Source organism: Vulpes vulpes, chromosome 2, assembly GCF_048418805.1.
Source record: "Vulpes vulpes isolate BD-2025 chromosome 2, VulVul3, whole genome shotgun sequence".
NCBI classification, from domain to species: domain Eukaryota; kingdom Metazoa; phylum Chordata; class Mammalia; order Carnivora; family Canidae; genus Vulpes; species Vulpes vulpes.
In genome coordinates, this window is record NC_132781.1 from 151,637,882 (window position 1) to 151,650,551 (window position 12,670).

At 43.3% G+C, this 12,670-nt stretch overlaps 1 protein-coding gene and 1 non-coding gene across 5 annotated transcripts in view; both read right to left on the reverse strand.

Annotated features, from left to right (window-relative positions):
* Positions 1-539: 539 nt before the first annotated feature.
* Positions 540-744, reverse strand: LOC112931835 (small nucleolar RNA SNORA73 family). Its single transcript, XR_003237377.2, has one exon. It is a non-coding gene; the product is annotated as a small nucleolar RNA SNORA73 family (small nucleolar RNA).
* Positions 745-8,502: 7,758 nt separating this feature from the next.
* Positions 8,503-12,670, reverse strand: part of PHACTR4 (phosphatase and actin regulator 4) — a 105,184-nt gene continuing 101,016 nt past the window's right edge. For 2 of the 4 annotated variants that reach the window (XM_026014366.2, XM_026014363.2), the window contains one exon: positions 8,503-10,727. In XM_026014366.2, coding sequence (XP_025870151.2) covers positions 10,712-10,727 — 16 coding nt within the window. In that variant the 3' untranslated portion in view covers positions 8,503-10,711. The remainder of the gene's footprint in view (positions 10,728-12,670) is intronic. The other 2 variants (XM_026014365.2, XM_026014364.2) reach the window with 1 other exon arrangement.

A 12,670-nucleotide genomic window follows, 5' to 3' on the forward strand; every position in this document is an offset into this window, starting at 1 on the left:
CACAAACAGGGCTTGTATTGGAGACTAAATCCTTGGCTCCCATGCACAGACTTTGACGGAGTATGCATGCTTTATTTATATATTTGTATACACGAAGTCTTGCTAATCTTGGTTTTGGTTAATTCATCCAAAATCAGCAGAAAAGAAATTTCTGCCGTATCACATGACAATTAAAGTTGCGAAAATATTAACCTTTACTCAATAAAAAGCTATCTTCCCAGACATGAGCATACATCTACAAAACTGTCAATATGCCAACAATACAGTGAAGTTTTTATCTGGATATATTAAATGCAAGGAGCACATTCATGAAAAGAACTGGGCTGGAATGATTAAATGTCAACAGGAAAACACCGACAAGCCAAAACCAATTCTTACCCCCAATTTTTGGATTTACTTACCTCAGATCAAATTATTTGGAATCCTTAGCCATTGCTGCAAAAACAAAGTAAGGTAAGAGCTTAATCCAGTTGTACAGCAGGTGTTAAAAGCAGATTTCTTTCCAATCAACCTATATCCAGATAGGAGATGCTCTAGAGAGCTGTTTCCTGCATGGTTTGTCTCCTCAGTCATGGTCCACAGGACTCTGAGAAGCTGTAGGAATATGCAGGCGCAGACTCAAGGCCCGGCTTCATCTCCAACGTTGTGGAAGGGGACTGTACGTCACGGGGCAGAGCCCTGAGCTCCCGCACGCCACCTGGACAGAGCCCGGGGAGAGTGACCTCCCGGGAGTATCCACGTTGGTCACCGTAATTTCACTTGCTAACTAAAGAGCTAGAAATAAATTTCAACCAGTAGAGGGTGACTTCCCCAGGATATCCATTCTGGGGTAGATACTAAATTCCCAAGTGTCAACGAAGTTCGAGTTCAATACCGACTAGGAGTCTCAGGTCCGTAGTCTAAATTCTAAATGCACTTTCAGCCAGGTGCCCAAAACAGAGCTAAAAATCCAAATAGGCGATTAGCACTACTGTTTAAGAAATGGCACATCCGGCGGGTCCCTGGGTGGCTCAGCGGCTTAGCGCCTGCCTTCGGCCCAGGGCGTGATCCTGGAGACCCGGGATCGAGTCCCGCATCGGGCTCCCTGCATGGAGCCGGTTTCTCCCTCTGCCTCTCTTTCATGAATAAAATGTTTAAAAAGAAAAAAAATGGCACATCCAGAGCGCTGACACAGCATTACGGGTCCTATCTACAACCCGGCCATCAGGAGTGAGTCCTGAGATCACCCTACGTCATAAGACAAGCGGCATAATTAAGAACGCTCGCTTTCGAAATCGATTCTTAATCTCCGATGGGCCGTCGGGAATAGAATGATCGGCATGCAATCCCACCGCTTCCTAGGAGACCAGGTCAAACAACAGGGGCGTGGTGGGCAGAGCATCTGGCATCCTGGTGCGTGAAGCGGCAGCCCCGTAGGTCTCAGCGCGAGCGCCTGGACTATGCGCCAAGGCCCGCGGCTCGCGAGGCCTCCGCAGCCCACATCCGGCCCAGCCCCGCTGCGCGAGCAAGCGTAGTCAGCATGGACGCCCGCGGAAGGGGCTCCAGAGAGCACGATGCCCACAGGAACAGCTTGCTGGCAGGCCCCGGGGTACTAAAGCTAGAAGTAACCAACCGAAGGGGTAAAACTCTTACCTACTAGAGACCATGCGGCGCCGCAACCTTTCTCTAAAAGACCGTACAACCCCCAAGGCATCCTTATTTATACCTTCTGAAGCGGGCGGAAGTCAAGGTATCTCTATTGCGCCTGCGCAGCGCCCTGCGCAGTTAGGGAATCGGAAATTCGCAAAGGATGCTGGGAATTTAAGCCCCACCCCTACCCGGCTCAGAGGCTTCTCGCGGCAATAGAGCCCCGCGCGTGGGAACCTGCTGGAGAATGTGAATTACGGAAACGGGGTTTTGGAGTATGTAGCCTGGTGCTGAACAGCAAGGGTGCTCCTCAGCAATCCGCTCGCCCAGTCTGGAGGATGTGGATTGAGATAAACCCGCTAGCCTCCGTCCCCCAACGCTTTGGAGTAATTCTATGCAAAATGAAAAGAGCCGCCTAGGGACGCCTGGGTGGCTCAGCGGTAGAGCGCCTGCCCTCGGCCCAGGCCGTGGTCCTGGGATCGTGGGATCGAGTCCCGCATCGGGCTTCCCGCATGGAGCCTGCTTCTCTCTGTGTGTCTCATGAATAAATAAACGAAATCATTTTTAAAAAAAGAGAGAGAGGAAAAAGCCATCTAGAGAAATGTAGGATCTCAACAGTGATTGAATCTGCCCTGTCACGTGTGAAATGAACTTTTGATAAATGATAGGTCAATAGGACAGAAAGGCTTCCACATAAATTGGCTAAAATTAAAAGCCTCCTGTACACGATAATGGATGTAATTCGATGCTTCCGAACTGTACGCCTAAAAAGGTTAAAAAGGTAAATTTTACATCAAGTATATTTTAATACACAGTCGTGTAATATAAAGTAGGCATGTAAAGAATCCTGGAGATACATATTACATGTGAAATTTTGCAAATGTGATAGGATTTTGAATATGGTGTTAAGCGGATAGAGTTAATGTAAAAATAACACAGAGCCATCATAGCTGGGCTATGATGAGTGGAAACACTTATAGTGTTTCTCACATTAGATTTTGTGCCGGATTCTTTACATAGGTTATTTACTAGCACAGCAATTCTAAGACAGTGGTATCATTACCTAGATTTTTTTAAATTAATTAATTAATTAATTTATTTAATTTTATTTTATTTTTAAGATTTTATTTATTTATTCATGAGACACACACACACACACACAGAGGCAGAGACACAGGCAGAGGGAGAAGCAGGCTCCATGCAGGGAGCCCGATGTGGGACTCGATCCCCGGTCCCAGGATCAGGCCCTGGGCTGAAGGCCGCGCTAAACCGCTGAGCCTCGGGCTGCCCTTTTTAATTTATTTTTAAGATTTTATTTATTTACTCATGAGAAACAGGGGCAGATGGAGAAGCAGGGTCCATGTAGGGAGCCTGATGTGGGACTCATCCTAGGACCCCGGGACCAAGCCCTGACCCTGAGGGCAGCCACTCAACCACTGAGCCACCCAGGTGTCCCATTACCTAGATTTTATTTTATTTTTATTTATTTTCTAAAAAATTTTATTTATTCATGAGAGACACAGAGAGAGAGAGAGGGGCAGAGACACAGGCAGAGGGAGAAGCAGGCTCCATGCAGGGAGCCCGATGAGGGACTCAATGCAGGACTCCCATCTGGGGACTCCAGGATCACGTCCTGGGCGGAAGGCAGGCGCTAAACCGCTGAGCCACCCAGGGATCCCCCATTACCTAGATTTTAAAACGTGAAACAGGGATCCCTGGGTGGCGCAGCGGTTTGGCGCCTGCCTTTGGCCCAGGGCGCGATCCCGGAGACTCGGGATCGAATCCCATGTCAGGCTCCCTGTGCATGGAGCCTGCTTCTCCCTCTGCCTGTGTCTCTGCCTCTCTCTCTCTCACTGTGTGCCTATCATAAATTTAAAAAAAAAAAAAAATTTAAAACGTGAAACACACCTGGAGCAATGGTTCTTAAAGCAAAGTTGTCAGATCTTAGGGTCTCTGAGACTCTTGGGGATCCATGAGGTCAAAATTATTTCAAAATACTTAGACTTTCCTTTGCCTTTTCACTGTGTTGAATCTCTGCACTGATGCTATAAAGTGGTGGGTGGTTTGAGGCTCTGTCACCAAACTGTATTGCTATCATTATTCTTTATCATCATAAATTTACAGTTAAAAAAAATCATTTTCTCAAACTTTTTAGAAGTGAAAAGAAAAGTGGTTGCCAGGGACTAGGGGGAGGGTATGTGGAAAGGGGGAGGTGTTATTCAATAGGTAGAGAGTTTCAGTTTAGCAAGATGAAAAAGTACTAGAAATCTGTTATACTGCAGTGTGCATATAGTGACTACTGAGCTGTACACTTAAACATGGCTAAAAAAGGGTCCATTTTATGTTTTTTTAAGTATATATATATATATATACTTTAAAAATATATATATTTTTTATTTTTTTATATTTTTAAAGTATATACTATATATACTATATATTAAATATAGTATATATATAGAGAGAGAGAATATATATATTTTTTAAGTAATCGCTACGCCCAATGTGGGCCTTGAACTCACCCTGAGATCAAGGGTCCATGCTCCTCCAACTGAGCCAGTTAGGTGCCGCCTCCCTCTGACAAAAGCACATTTTATGTTATGTGTTTTTTACCATGGTAAAAAAGAATATCCATAGCAAATTAAAATTAGAGTCAGCTTGCCCTAAGAATGCCCTTGGTGGAGAAATAAAAGTCATTAATTTCAAAAAAAAAAAAAAGTCATTAATTTCATTCTCAACTTTTGAGTATCCATCTTCCTAGAATTTTGTGTGACAAAGTGAGAAGTACATATAAAGTACTTTTGCAGATGCAAAAGACAGCATTTGTCTCCAGGAAAAGCACTTGTATAATCATTTTGAGTTGTGAGCTGGAATAGCCACATTTTTTCATGAAATACTCTTCAACTTGAAAAAATGGCTGTCATCTTTATGAACGGTGTGGGATTGGATTTTCTTATTTACTTAAATCAAAACAACAGATAGCAACAGATCCAATACAGGAGCAAATTGAGAAATGGACTGTCATCTATTAAATCAGACATTAAAGGGATTTGAAAAAAATGTAGAACAATGCCATTCTTCTCCTTAATTATTTTGGAAAATAGTTATTTTTCACAAAAACACATTGTTAACATGTATTGGGGTTATTTTGAAATGTATTATTTCTTTATAAGATTATAATTAATGATATAAATTATAAAAAGATTTAAATTTTCCTCCAGTTTTAATTTTAGTACAGCAATAGATATCATAAATAGATATAAAAGTTCTTTGCGGGGGCAGCCCAGGTGGCTCAGCGGTTTAGCGCCGCCTTCGGCCCAGGACCTGATCCTGGAGACCGGGGATGGAGTCCCACATCGAGCTCCCTGCATGGAGCCTGCTTCTCCCTCTGCCTGTGTCTCTGCCTCTCTCTCTCTCTCTTGAATAAATAAAATCTTAAAAAAAAAGTTCTTTGGGGTTCTGAATAATTTTTAAAATTGTAAAGGAGTTACAAAACCAAAATATTTGAGAACCAGGAGGCTTTTTGGTTTTATTTTGTTTTTTAAAGATTTTATTTATTCATGAGAGACACACAGAGAGAGGCAGAGAAATAGGCAGAGGAAGAAGTATGCTTCCTGCAGAGAGCCTGATGTGGGACTTGATCCCAGGACCCCGGGATCACAACCTGAGCCAAAGGCAGATGCTTGACCACTGAGCCACCCAGGTACCCCAGAGAACCAGGAGTTTTTTTTTGTTTTTTTTTTTTTTGTTTTTTTTTTCTTTTGAGAACCAGGAGTTTAAAGAAGATAAATAATTCTGCTATTTCTCTGGCCATATTACCAATATTCAGCTCCTATTCAATCATTCATTCAACATTTACTTAGTGATTTATATGATTTATATGCTAAGTATTGTGCTAGACACTGGGGTCTCTGACATAAAACTTTTTTAAAAAAGATTTTATTTTTAAGTGATCTCTACATCCAAGTGGGGCTTGAACTTACAACCCCAAGATCAAGACTCACAGGTTCTACCAACTGAGCAAGCCAGGTGCTGACTTGTGACATGAAACACTTTGCTGTCTGGGAGAGCTCACAGTGGGAGAAATAGACAAGCCAGCAAATTACGTTACCACTTGATGAGTGCTGTATGCTGAGAACACAAAGGACAGGGCAACTGAACAATCTGTTCAAGGCTGAAGGCATTTTTCTGGGAGTTAAAATTTGACCTCAAACTTGAAGGGGTAAAGGAGTGGGGTATGGACAATGACAGCATTGCAGGCTGAGGAGCTAGCAGGACTATGGTCTCCTGGGAAGGGTAAGAAGTCAGCTTGATGAGGAACATGGAAGGAAGAAGTGCCTGAACTTTTCTTCATGAGATGAGAAAGTAGGTAAATGCTAAATTATAAAATATGTTGTAGTCCAGGCCAAAGAGTTTAAGTTTTCTCTTGCAGGTAACTAGGGACCAATAAGTTTTGAAGTAAAGGATTGGTATGATCAGCTTTGCATTTTAGAAAGGTAATTCTAGTGGCAATATTGGAGGATAGATTGGAGAGATCAGAGGTTATAAAGTTCCATTAAAAATGTTGGCTTTGAACTTTGATGGTAAACAAGGCAAGAGGAGATCTAGGAATTGAGACATTTCTGAGGTAAGAATGCATGGAATTTATTGTCCCACTGGACCTGAAAAAAGAGGAACTTGCAGATAATACCAAAGTTTCAGGCTTATGACAGTGAGCATCATGGTGGTCCTCTAACTCTGGTGATTAAGAAGGTAGGCTGTGAAGGTAGACAGTAAGGTCCACATTGGAGGTGCAGAGGAATTCCCTGGGGAACATTTGGGTGCGTAGATGTCCAAAGGGCAACTGGATATTGGGTTAGATTCCAGCAAGAAATCTAAGTTGCAGATAAAGATGTAGAAGTTGTCAGAATAGGAGTGGTGGCTGATGTCACCTTGGGAGAGCAGGAAGAGTCACAAAAGGACATGAAAACCCATTTAAATGGTGGTCAGAGAAGAAGCCAGCAGGGCAGAGAAAGCATGACCAGAGAACTGGGAGACAGTGGGGTCTGGGAAGCCAAGGAAGAAGTTTTGAGGACTAGTTTTGGCCCAAGCGTCAGATGCTATAGAGGAATCAAATACATTACGAGCTGAAAACAGGTTTAGGAGGTGGCAGTTAACTGAGAAGTCACTGGTGACCTTAGACTAAACCACTTTAGTTCAGATTTAGTTTAGATTTTGATGAGGTGAGTGACTATAACCTTAGAAATGGAAAGCAGTGTGTACAGACCAGAGGTCATAAGCCAATGTCAAGAAGCCTGTCCAGTTTATATCACTTTTTTCTCCACCTGTCACTCATTTAGCTCAACCGCTTGGACTGTACAGGAATTTAAGTGAACATCAGAAGAGGTTACATAAAGGGAGTGTAGAAAAAGCTTGAGATTGTGGGATGCCTCAGTGGCTCACCTTTGGTTCAGGGCATGATCCTGGAGTCCCGGGATCAAGTCCCCCCATCAGGCTCCCTGCAGGAAGCCTGCTTCTCCCTCTGCCTATCTCTGTGTTTCTCCTGAATAAATAAAATATTAAAAAAAAAAAAAGCTGGAGGTAGGGCAATAGGTTTAGAAGGTTAAGGGAAGATTTTTTCTGAGGCTGATGGATAGGAAGGCAGGTGATAAACATTGAATGAATGAATGAATGAATGAACAAATGGTGTGTCTCTTCAGTACCAAATGGAGGAAAAATAAGGATGTTTGTCTCTGCCAGATGACCTCTATACTTTGTTGGGGAAAAAATTAATGCCATCTACACAAGTGATAAGTGGAGCAAGTGGCCCAGGTTGCTGGTGGTTCCTGTTTTACCCTTCATGCCTCCTAGAGCTAGAATTGAATAGAGCCTTGAAGCAGTGGCGTAGGCCGTGTTTTCGTTTCAGGGCTTGGCTTTTCTTTGTTGTGCATTCTCATCCTTCATAGGTATACTTCCTATCGCATCCCCTCCCATTCAGTATCTCCTGTACTTGCCCTTTCTTGGTCTCCAGTTATAGTCCTCCCTCTCTTGGGAACACTAATCTAAGTCTGTAAGGACTGTAAATTCTTTGATCATTTCAGCAAACACTGAGCAATGTGCACCTTCAAAATACCCTTCTGTAGACAATGCTTAACCTCAAAAAAGCAATGGCGATTTGAGACCTCTTTGGAGCTTTGGCCCTGTGGGGTTTGGTCTTTAGAGGGCTGGAAGGAAAACCATGGAGCAAGTGGAACCACTTCTGAGCAGTTTCGACTCATGGTTTCTTTTAACTCTTGGTAAAGGGTGGTGTACTAATCAGAGCCATTCTCTCAAGTGACAGGAGGAAAGTGAGTCATTTGGCGAGGCCACCTGGATAGAAACTGGGCTGCTTGCCAGAGGAATACAGTAGGACTGCCCTACTGTGCTGTAGTCTACTTATATATGGTTCATACACAGTTAAATCCTTGCAGGGACAACTGATTGGGATGCAACTACTTATCCTTAAATATATACAAAGAGTGACTACATATTTTGCCTTGACCTTTGGGAAGGGACTTTCACCTCCCAGGTTCTTCACTGGCAATAGGAGTGTATTTTCTCAGACTAGGGGTGGGAGAGGATAAAGGATCTGTGCCATACTTGGTAAATACCATGGGGCGGGGTGGGGGTTGTCACAGTTGGCTTTCTTCTGCTGCATATTCTTTTTCCATACGTGTGCAGACACAAACGTGACCGACCTTATCTCTGGGTACATTTAGTATTCTTGGTATTATTTTTTTCCCCATCATCTACTTCTCATTTAGGGTGTCCAGCAGTATTTTAGGTATTGTTTATAAGCTATCTTAAATCTTTTGGAATAAGATAGAACATTAAAAAAATAAGCACTTCACACCAGAATAGTATAGTTTGACTTTTTTTAAATTCTAAAATACTTTATAATTAATATTGATAGGAAGACTGATATACAACGCAATTATTTACTTTACAAGGAGATTCTGTACATCAGGGAAGCATCTTGAAGTACAATACATCACACTTTTATTTCTTTTTTACATTTTGATTGTGAATTGTTACTTATACAAAAAGGGAACACAGATCCATTACATATATATATATATATATATATATATATATAAAAACACCTGAAAAGACTTGACCCCCAAAGTATCTTGTTTCAAAAGAACATGATGAGATGAAAGACAAAGTAGAGTCCCTGGCGGCACACAGAGCAGACAAGTGGCTCAGGAAATCAAATCCTGTTTCAAACTTGGCACATTAAGGGAAAGTCAGGCAGTGGAAGAAGGGTTTGAAAATGCTACCTCAAGCCACAGAGAATGCTGGCATAAGCCAGACAGCCTCCAAACCAACGGAGAGAGGAAGTCATGTGTGTGGCCACCTTATGTACAGGCCTCTAACCACTGTGCAGAATCGTTACTTATCTTACTGTAGTCACGCCAAATGTCAGGAGCTTCAAGGAGCTATGGACCCACTGTAGTTCCATAGCTGCAGAGCATCTAATGGTAATTGAGAAATCCAAATACTTTGTTATTTCCCTTACAGAGAGAAGACACTATCTTTTAAGGTCACCTCAGCTCTTCTGTTTTGACCTGATATTCTGATTTTTCAGCAAATAGTATATGGCCATAAAAGAACATCTACTGAACAGTTCCAACAGAACAGGGATCGCAGAAGGATCTAGGATACAGCCACAACTTTCTGAACATTAAAGTAAGGGGGGAAAAAAGCTACATTTATCAGTTAAATAGGAAATATTTTTTTTTCTTCCACTTAGTATGAACAGATATTAGAAGGAAATGGTAAGGCTGTATGGTTTTCAAAATAAAAACTCAAAGAAAACAAATTAATTTTCTGCTTTAGGAAATCATATTAATATATATTACAAATACAAAAAGGGGCGGGGGCTGAGTCAAGGCCTGGGCACCAATGACACCGGCTACTGCTTGGCAGAGGAGAGATAACGTGAGGCAGAAGTTGCCAGAGGATCAGCAGGTGGAGGCTGGGGGGGGGGGGGGAGAGTGGGGGAGAGGGCCAACAGCATGGAGAAGGGAGGAGGAGCTAGTCATGATTGTGCCCCTCCTACTTCCTCCTCCAGAGACTTCTGGTCCAGCACCTGGACCCCGTGGCCCTAGACCTTGTAGTGATTCTGGCTGAAGTGTGGGGCCCCAAAGCAGATGGCTGCTTCCACAGAGTTGTGGAGGAGAATACATCTATTGGTCAGATGAGTTCCAATATCATTTGATATGACAAAAGTACAACAGCTTATAAAATTTAAGCCATGAGTTAGTTTTCTGCCAAGTTGGCATTAATGATAAAGGCCTTTTTTGGTTTTGGTTTTGTATATAGAAAACATATGTTTTCTCATTTTCCTGACTTGGAATCTAGTTGCAGCTCAAAACTTATGTTTCCAGCACCTCTTCAAGATTTTTTTTTTTTAATTTTAAAAATAAAAATCAGGATGACTTGTGCCAAAATGGAAGAGCATGTCAGATCCTAAGCTTCTTTCAGACTGGACTGCCTGAAGAGGACTATATTGCTGTGTTGAGAGGTATAGTGCAGTGCTTTCAACTGACATGCCAGTGCAGTATGGAGGGGTGCCCTGGAGGTGGGGTACCCTTTGCCAGAAGGCTGAGGGCCTCCAGAAGGTTCTTCCAACCACCAGGTGGATCGGACATTGGTCTGATCCAATGATCAGGGATTTGGTCTTCCACAAGGAGATCTTACAACCAGGACAGAGCAGATAAGGCTAATGGTGCAAACTGTGCCCTAGCACAGGCAGTCATCTTGGGGCAAGGGTGTGGGTGGCCCAGAGCGTGGGTGGCTGGTGAGGAGGACCCCTCAAGTATGCTGCAATATTGAAAGTTCAAAAGCACTGACAAAGTGTTCAATTTTGCCCAGAGTAGCACATGACCACCCATTCCAGTGAAATGCTACATTCATATAAGTGCTGTTCGCCCCAGAACTACATCCCAGACGACTCAATCCTGGCTGTGCTGGAAAGTGCAGATATTCCTTCCACATCACTCTGAGACTGAAGCAGCCAAGCAGCCCTGTTTTGGGGGTTGTGTAGTTCCTCTCTCAGACTTCAGCATCATGGACGATGGTAGCTAAAACAAGATGAGCAAAAAACTCCAGTTACCAGATACCGATGCTTTGCTATTATGTTAATAGTAATGAAATGTTACACTCTCAATATTCAAAATTGTCTCTCTGCTACTCTAATTCTACCTGACTTTTTTTTTTTTTTAAGATTTTATTTATTTATTCATAGAGACACAGAGAGAGGCAGAGACACAGGCAGAGGGAGAAGCAGGCTCCATGCAGAGAGCCTGACGCGGGACTCGATCCAGGGTCTCCAGGATCACACCCTGGGCTGCAGGCGGTGCTAAACCGCTGCGCCACCAGGGCTGCCCCTACCTGACTTTTCTTCTTCTTCTTTTCTTTATTTTTTTTATTTTTTTTTTTTTAAATTTTATTTATTTATGATAGTCACACACACAGAGAGAGAGAGAGAGAGAGAGAGAGAGAGGCAGAGACACAGGCAGAGGGAGAAGCAGGCTCCATGCACCGGAAGCCTGATGTGGGATTCGATCCCGGGTCTCCAGGATCGCGCCCTGGGCCAAAGGCAGGCGCCAAACCGTTGCGCCACCCAGGGATCCCTTCTTCTTTTCTTTAAAGTAACCTCCACACCCACTGTGGGGCTTGAACTCACAGACCTCAAGATCAGATGCTCTACTGACAGCCAGCCAGGTACCCTGTTTTCCTTCTTCTTTAATTGCTTTTCCTCAGAATGCTTTCCTGGCTCATTTTCCTCTGTCCATCCTTTAGACACAAACAATTTTCCCCTTAAGAACCACCATCTTTCCTCATAATTTTATACCTTTCTTTTTAAGATTGATTGATTTATTCATGAGAGACACACAGAGAAAGAGAGAGAGAGAGAGAGAGAGAGAGAGAGAGAGAGGCAGAGACATAGGGAGAGGGAGAAGCAGGCTCCCCACGGGGAGCCTGATGCGGGACTCGATCCTGGATCCCAGGATCACGCCCTGAGCTGAAGGCAGAGGCTCAACCGCTGAGCCACCCAGGCGTCCCTCATAAAACTTTATACCGGGGATCCCTGGGTGGCTCAGCGGTTTCCCGCCTGCCTTTGGCCCAGGGCGCGATCCTGGAGTCCCGGGATCGAGTCCCGTGTTGGGCTCCCGGCATGGAGCCTGCCTCTCCCTCTGACTGTGTTTCTGCCTCTCTCTCTCTCTCTATCATAAATAAATAAAAATAAATCTTTAAAACTTTATACCTTGAGGCTCTGCTTTTTTTTTTTTTTAAATACCTGGACTCTTGGCCTGAATATCCAACTGTCTTCTAGGCATCTCCACCTCAATGTGTCACAGGTTTGTCAAACTCTTCCAGTTTACTGTCTGCCTTCCCCTTTTAGAATAAAAGCTCATTGAGGTGGAGACATCTTGTTCCAGGCTATATTCTGAGCACCAAGTACTGCTATCTACCAGGTAGCAGGTATTGAATAAATATGTGCTGAATAAATATCCTAAAGTGTTCACCTCAACTCCTCATCGACTTCACACATTTCAAAAATCACAAGTTTGAAATCTTAAGAGTCACCTAACTACCTCCTTTAATTTATCCCTGGAATCAAGAGATTGCCCAATGTTGAGTTTATGCTTGAAAAAAAAAAAAAAAAATCTGGTTTCTGTGCTGCTAGTTTCATCCTACATATTCGACCAGAGCTCCACCTGAAACACTCACACTCCAGTGGTTCCAATGTCCTAGCGTAACAGTCAAAGCTCATTGTGCTGGTCTCCTCTTAACACTGCTCTCGTATGTGTCCTGCTCCAGGACAATGCACGCAGAGACAATGCACACCTTCTCACCTCCGACAGCCTTGTTAATGCCAGTCCTTCTGCTTATAACGCTGTTTGGTAATGCTGGTTCCTTCCTTTTGGTCCAAATAAATTCTTTCATATGCTTTAAGATCCAGTCTAGGCGGCACCTTCTCTAGGACTCTTTCCTTTAATGTTGCTCACTCTAGTACTTT